At 39.7% G+C, this 7,589-nt stretch overlaps 1 protein-coding gene across 3 annotated transcripts in view; it reads right to left on the bottom strand.

The window, feature by feature from the left end:
• Window positions 1-1,431: 1,431 nt before the first annotated feature.
• LRIG3 (leucine rich repeats and immunoglobulin like domains 3) overlaps window positions 1,432-7,589 on the bottom strand; it is a 45,935-nt gene continuing 39,777 nt past the window's right edge. For all 3 annotated transcript variants that reach the window (XM_025883064.2, XM_073900752.1, XM_073900751.1), the window contains exons 15-19: window positions 6,372-6,824; window positions 5,421-5,579; window positions 3,661-3,804; window positions 3,287-3,562; window positions 1,432-2,084 (exon numbers count right to left, since the gene is read on the bottom strand). In XM_025883064.2, coding sequence (XP_025738849.1) covers window positions 1,840-2,084; window positions 3,287-3,562; window positions 3,661-3,804; window positions 5,421-5,579; window positions 6,372-6,824 — 1,277 coding nt within the window. In that variant the 3' untranslated portion in view covers window positions 1,432-1,839. The remainder of the gene's footprint in view (window positions 2,085-3,286; window positions 3,563-3,660; window positions 3,805-5,420; window positions 5,580-6,371; window positions 6,825-7,589) is intronic.

The raw sequence follows: 7,589 nt of genomic DNA, 5'->3' as shown, positions 1-7,589 counted from the left end.
ACACAGAGTGAAAGGGAAACGTCGTATTAATGTAGGGTGAATCTAATTTTTGAATTTCAAGTGCTAATGATTTAAACCTTTGTGGCTAAGTCCGGAAAAATTAAATTCTTTAAAATAGGTTCAAAATCATTGAATAGAACCCTATCAATGCTTGCATCACATCTGGCAATAATGAAGACAAATTAACAGTAAGATTTTGAAAATCTGGCAAGATGATAAAGCCACAGCATACAAAATCATTTCTCTGCACTTAGTCACTTGTGGTTCAGGGAAGGATCAACTTCCTGGACTCTGGTGTCCATATCAAAGGAGGAAAATCTTACTGCAATCTGGGTTCCAGGTTTCTGGCTCACAAACAACAAGGCCGTACACTCACAAAGCAGGAAAACGACACCTGAGAGGAACCCGCTTTTCTAATATCTGCTTTCACTTTAGTTCAAAGAACTGACAATGGCATAAATTCACACCTTCATCACGTTAGATTTTAAAGCTTAATGTGCGATGTTAACTCTTCCCACTCATATTTAATTTCTCTTGGCCAAGAAGATTTGTCTTTAAACTACAGATGTAGACAAGAATTTGCTTAAAGAAAAAAAAAACAAAACAGTTGAATTATTAAACTTGTTTATGTCTATTACTTGAAACAATGTCACTTAATTTTAAAAATGACTGTATTCATTTTCTGTGTGTATATATGCCAGTCATGTAATGCCAATTTCATCTAAATACTGTTTAAAACAAATATTTTAAATAGCTTAAGTAACAGATTTGGTACTTAGTTTTTAACAAGTAGAGCAGGATGACCAAATTCGAAAAATATTTTGATTCTTAAAGAATGTTGCAGAATAGTTTAAAAGTATCTTTTCTATTAGAACTGCTCATCTAGCAGAAAATCAGTAAGAATAGCCAAGAATTCCATCAACATCCCATTATCACCTGCAACAGATGAAAATGCACCTGTTATAGCCATTTTAACTATAGAAATGTGCAATAAACTACGCTCTTGTTATAATTAAAGGGATGGTGAATGTGAAACTATTTGGAAAAGCACAAGGCATTAGACCACATAGGCATTATTATAATTAAAGAAAGATGCTTTGAACAGTGATTTAAGCAATGGTGGCTGTGCTACATTATACCAGATTATACCAACAAATCTTTTTTTATTTGTAAAGTTAGGGATAAATTAATGCACCTCTAATCTTTGTAGCTCTTCTTCATTTGCAATGTGCTTTCACATATACTCATCTGATTTGAGTCCGTATTACCTCAACCCTGTGTGTTAGGCAGAAAGGTCATTTTTTCACTCATATTTTAATGTGCTGAGTATAATTTCCATCAATTTGAGACATGATAATATGAAATTATTAAGCCTAAAATGTGTTGAAAACAATAATAACTGTAATTGTATAGATGGGGCTTGGGATCAAAATGACACATTTTATTAAATGCAATGTGCAAAATAAAATTAAGTGAACTCTATTCAAAAAGGGTACAAGACAGGTATTATTTAAAATGCTTTAGTACTCGTTTTCAATAAAAAGAAATCTGGCATTATAAAAATACATAAAATAGTCATGGATTCATACCATTAATTTACATAAGATTTTTTTTTTTTTGCATAAAACAAAGTTAAAATAGTTTAAAAAGGTATTCTTATATGAAAGTTACTCCCAGTATAAAATTTTTATAATTTTTTGTAATTTTGGTCCATCTATATAAATAAGACACTGTATCCTTTTAAAATTCATAACTCCATTTAAAAACATAGGATTCTCTCTTTTAAATAAAAGTCCACTTGAGGTAGTATGTTCGAGCTCTTCTTTGCTCCCATTCAGTCTATGTGTCCAAGTCATAAGACTGAAAATGTGGAGTCCTGTGGTTTTCTAAAGTCTGTTTATAGGTACACGTGTGATTTTCTTGCTGAAAATCTGTCCTTTCTTTCCCATATTCCTCTGACTCAGAGTCCAAGTCTGGGGAAGAACGAGCTTTCAGGTGAAATGCTCTTGGCTGACAATCCGCTGGCTGTCCAAAGCTTGAAAAGGCATCCAGATGAGCTCTCTTCAGCGGCTTTCCAAATGTTCCTGTAAGAAAGAAACCCCTTGAGCATATGGGTCCTTTGGCTAGCATGTAAATCAAAACACATTTCAAATGAAGAAGCATCTTAGCCTGTAAGCACGATTAAGTGTTTTCTACAAGTCACTTATGGTATCGGGTGTATGTGCATCCATGTTACGGAGAAAGAACTTACAGAATGGAGCTGGGGAATGAATACATATGTCCCACTCTTTATCATATTTCATCACCTGGAGTAATAGTAATCATTGAGCAGTGAAGTTCCCCAATATTATTTCTTCCAAATCCTGGCTTTAGTTCTTGACAGTCCACAATTCTCTACGAAGGAGATCTGGATTGTTGGTTCCAAGTAAATTGTGCCTGGATATGGAAAGTTTCTTTCCAAATAATCCTTATGTCTTGCCCTTTCTTCTTTACTGGCAAAATATTATTTAACTGACTCAAATTCTTGTCACAGTCACATAAAAGATATTTTCATTTTTTAAAAAAGGGAATATAAATAATTATACTGTGACAAAATTTCTTAAAAGCTGCATAAAATATTTTAAAATTCCCTTTTTTTAACCAGACAATTTGTGGTTCATTTTCCCATATCTCCATTCAGTGAAAAGATGATCTCAGTTCTTCCATCCGTTATCCCCATGCACTAGACAAAAAAAATTCACAGACGAGTCTTGGCGCTAGCCAGCGTCTAACTACCACCAACTTGGGCTTTAAGGTTCTGGCAGTCTCCTCCACCAAAGCCGTCCAGCTTGGCTGACAAGAGGTTGTTGCCAGGTGGGACACTGTCCACCCTTGGACTGTGGTCGAAGGGTGACCCACCAGACATCCCAAACCACAATCATGCAGCGCATACAACTCCACCCCAAAAGCTGCTGTAGACCAAAACCACTTTTTCCACATGGCTGACAAATGGAGCTCCTAAGTCACTCCCAAAACTTTTCTTCTAGATGATGCCACACACAGAGCTAACCAGAAAGCTCCTAAGGCTTAGTTTCGGATTAAACACATAATCAAGTAAAATCCCCCATGTCTGACTTTGCATTTAGGAACACGTATGCTAACTCATAGGATGTCATGACAACATGATTAAAAAAAAAACCACAACAAACATTTTTCACAAGTTTGGCATTTTATACTCATTGCTCTCCCACATGCAACTTGGAATAGGAATCCTGAGTCAAGGTGTCTAATAATTTAATAAACTTACCCATGAAAGAATTACTTAAAGTAACTGATGCTGGCTCTGGACTTGGACTAAAATCTAAAGAGGACTTGTTTAGACACAAACTTCTCATTCCAGGTCCTTCATTTTGAGAGTAAGTAGAGCTGATTAACTTCCTCATGTGTGAAGGCCATCCTATGTCACTGACACTCTGTTCACAGGATTCTTCTGAAGGATAAGGACTTGGGTAGCACTCCTTTTTCTTTATGTAACTGGGCTCACAGTGGTCCATTAAGGCTGTTCTCAGGTCAGGGCCACAACCTTTTAAATTTGGGGACAATATCAGAAAGAGACAGACTTAGGGCTTCTGGAAGTCCCTCCAGGGAACAGAACAGAACTCGGGTAAGAAAACCACATACCTGTATGATAGGCTTCAAACGGATCTGAGCCGTACATATTCCCCTTCAAATACACCGGGCCTGAGGACCCCAAAAAGGGACAAAGGAACGGATCTGTGGCAACTTCCACGTCGGCTTCACTACTATTGTCAATATGGCATGTCCCTGTAAAACAGGTATCTCAGTCACTGAATGGACTTGATTCAAGTACCCTTCAACATTCTCTCCACTTGGGGGATTTCCCATATTTATAGATAAAAATTTTGGATAGAATAGTATATAAAAGAAAAAACTGGAGAAATTTATCGTAGGGTTTTTAAACATTTACTGAGGCCTATGGATTAGTAACTGACTAAATCTGTGCCATCTTACAGAGGGGACTCCATGAACCATTGTACTGGATGCGTTCACCTGGGCGCTGCCCCCCAGTGGCTTCCAAGAGAAACTGATCTGTATATGCACACTGCAGCTAAAGCGGCCATGGTCCGAAACACACAATGCCATCAGCACTGCTCCCTTCAGATGAGCAGGACCAGGAAGTGGCATTCAACAAATCATCTCTGAATGCCCAGCTCAAAGATGAGCTTGGCCAAAAAAACAAAAAACAAAAAACAACCCCCCCCCCCCAAAAACAAAAAACCACTATTGTGAGTATCTAAGCCAAACAACCCAGAAATGATGTGCCAGGTAGGAGTCGCCACAGCAGTTGAAGGACGAGAGATGCAGTGCAGGTGAGAGATGCCGCGATGGGCCATGTGCCTGGGAAGCAGGGGAACCGGGCAGTCCCAGAAGGGCTGTGCAAGACGTGATCACTAGGGCTGGTGGCCCCTAGATCTGCTCACAGCTGACAGATCCCCAGCCCCAGCGTCCAAACAACACATTATGTTCCAGTTCTGTCACTTTACACTTTCCCAAATGTCTTTTCAGTAAACCCTGCTACATTTGAACAAGCTTGCAACCAAATGAGCCTAACCAGAACACCCACCTGTATGTGCAAATCTTCTATCTCTACACCCTCTGTCACTGCCTTGCCAAACACTTTGTGACTATTTGTTGCAATTTTCATCTCACTACTGCCCACACTATGAGACTGAAAACAAATATTCTTCCCTCTCAACTACAGGGTCCACCATGGAGCAGATATTCAATAAATGCTTGTGGAAAAAGATGGTAAAATGCTTGAAGAGAATGTCAATAGTCTCCTCTTTTGGAGCCCTTAGTATGTGCCAAGCACCATGCAGTTTTCCAACATCATTTTATTTAATTTCACAACCTAATAAGGAAGTACTATGTAATTGCCCAAGGATACACAGTTAAGTGTCAGAAGCAGGTCTTGAACCAAGCTTGTGTGCGTGTATTACGGTGCCTCCATGATTATTCTTAAACCATGCAGTTCTTAAAGCAAGAGTCAGAATTTGATTTCTCTAATAGAGTTTTAAGTCATTTGACTTTTAAGACCATACATGAAACCAGTTAATGTCATTTAAGAAAGGGGAACATTCAGGGCCAAAGAGCATTTATAGCATAAAGAAAGTATCACGTTGCATGGAGAAATTAAACCTTAATTCTCCCACTTGTCTTCTCTTATTATCAGAAACAAAGATTTTTCTGATATTTAAGAAAAAGGCATAACAGTATTTAATTTCAGCTTTGCCAATGGTCTTAGGCCAGTTCCTTAATAGACGAGTGTATCAATTGCTCGTGAAAATTAATACTGTATTTGAGCCTTCCATCAGATTATTTCGAGACAACCACAGCCTGTGTTCATTTTAAACACTTACCACTGCTGTCATGTTGTGGTAAGAAAAACCCGCCTCCTGAAGACGTGACAAACTGGTGGTGGCTTCCACTTTCTGAGGAGATGTACCCATCCTGTCTGTCGGCTAAGGTTCCCTGAGATGACAAGTAACTAGGGATATCTGCTGGCAAGTTGGTCTCATCTAAAATCCAACAACAGCATTCTGTTAACCACGAATGACCATACATACCCGACAGCCTTCCCTGATGAACAGTATGTACTGTTTTGGCTTCTGTACCAATCAAATAAATCTACTCCTGAAAACCCACCTTGACTGTCTCGTCTTCAGGTAAGGAAGATGAGGGCTCTGCTGCTCTGGGAAGCACAAGCCACTTCTCTATCTTATCTTCTATTGGATGCCCCTCCCAAATGTCAAAAACAGATGATTCAAAAGATAGAGCCTTAGGAATTTTCATGGGGTAGTATCTAAGCTCTTGAATTAAGCTTGATTTCTGCCATATTTCTGACTTAATATCTATCGATATAGGAGTTTGCACATATTAGTCAAGTCACAGCCCCCTCCCACTAGTAACAGAATCCTCCCTAGACGCCTGCACACACATATGCACACGGGTACACATGTGACAAGAGAGAGCTACGTCAGAGAGTAACCTCGTAAATGAAGGGCTGCTCCTATTCTCCATCACCTGTGTGTGAAGGAGTGAGGCTGTTTTACTCCGTGTTTTGGACTATATCCTACAGCCAACAGGATCTCCTGATAAGGTTTTAACAAAAAAGGATTAATCTTTAAACATCGGCTTTATTTTGGGCTGGGGTGTTATTTTTAGCTAACCATATTCCTGCAGCTTGAAGCAAATGAGTCACCCTTCTCACAGGGCCTCGGGCTATGAGACACACATTCTGGAAGAAAATTACCACAGGACCACAAACACACATGACTATGGCACCCCGTGCCAAGCTTCTGTTTACACACCTGTGTTGGTAATGCTGCAATCTTCATTCCTCCGCCTTGTGTGGTATATGATGACCACCCACACGAGCGATGTGCCCACCACACAGCAAACCACCGCTATGATCACGACACCCACGGTGGCCCATCCGTCATCGTCTAAGGACGAGGCGGTCATCTGAGGGGAGTCACAGGTGGGAGTGGGCATTACGCTGAGACGCACGTTGCCTCTCTCAGTGCCGAGGGTGTTAGACATTTCACATGTGTATTTCCCGGCATCACTGACATCAGAGTCCACAATGATCAGCAGCTGATTGCCTGCTGCAAAAAAGTGCCTTTCGGTGACCACCAAGGGGCTGTCATCCTTGGTCCAGTTCAATCTGGGAGGAGGGCTGCCTCCAGCGATGCACTGCAGGACAGCTGTTTCTCCCTTGGTTACGGTTCGGTCCAACAGGGGCCGCAAAAATGATGGTGTTTCTGAAATGACAAGTTATGTCCTGAATCTCCTGAATGAAATTAGGTTCTGCATATGGTAAGACCTACCACTTGAATTTACTAAAATTGGAACCCAACATCGTATTCTTCCACGGCTTCATGTGTATGCTTCTATAAGCCCAAACATGCATACAACATTCAGAATTTCATTTCATTATTTGCCTGTCATTTGTTGTAACACCTGCTAAGGATAAGGTTTACTGTTTTTTAAACCTCAATCTCTCTCACTCTTGACAAGATTGGGAATGGTGGAAGAGGGGCAATGCAAAAATTCTAGACATTTCTTAGAAATAGAAAATGTATAAAAGTAATTTCAAGCATGGGGGTATGCTGATGGATAAAAAAAAGTCAGAATGTTTAAATTTTTAAAGGGAAACTTTCTAGTGCTAGATGACCAAACCTATACATAAATTCTGAAAGTACTTTGATTAATTTGGTGTTCATAGGTTACTTTGCTCAACTCTTCCAAAGATACACATATGATGAACATGTTCACATTTTTTAAAAAGCTCCTGTTCGGGCAAAAGATAAAAGACAAACTCTGATTTCCTGAATGGAAGGGTAGGCCAAGAAAAGAGTAGATTTTTCCCAATCTGCTCGCATGTTTTAGATTCTTGTATGGGTTTTATAGTGTGAAGACTACTGGTAGCAGAGTAGAGGAAGGGGGAGGCAACAAAGCATTTACTTTTCCCTGCCCCTTGGAAAAGAGGAAGCGGATTCATCTCACCGGCCACAGACTTAAAGAGG

The sequence above is a fragment of the Callorhinus ursinus genome, unplaced genomic scaffold (assembly GCF_003265705.2).
Source record: "Callorhinus ursinus isolate GAN/ISIS: 27379988/994484 unplaced genomic scaffold, GSC_fseal_2.0 scaffold14, whole genome shotgun sequence".
NCBI lineage: Eukaryota > Metazoa > Chordata > Mammalia > Carnivora > Otariidae > Callorhinus > Callorhinus ursinus.
The sequence above is the reverse complement of the archived record's forward strand: the minus strand, read 5'-3'. Positions and strand labels throughout refer to the sequence as shown.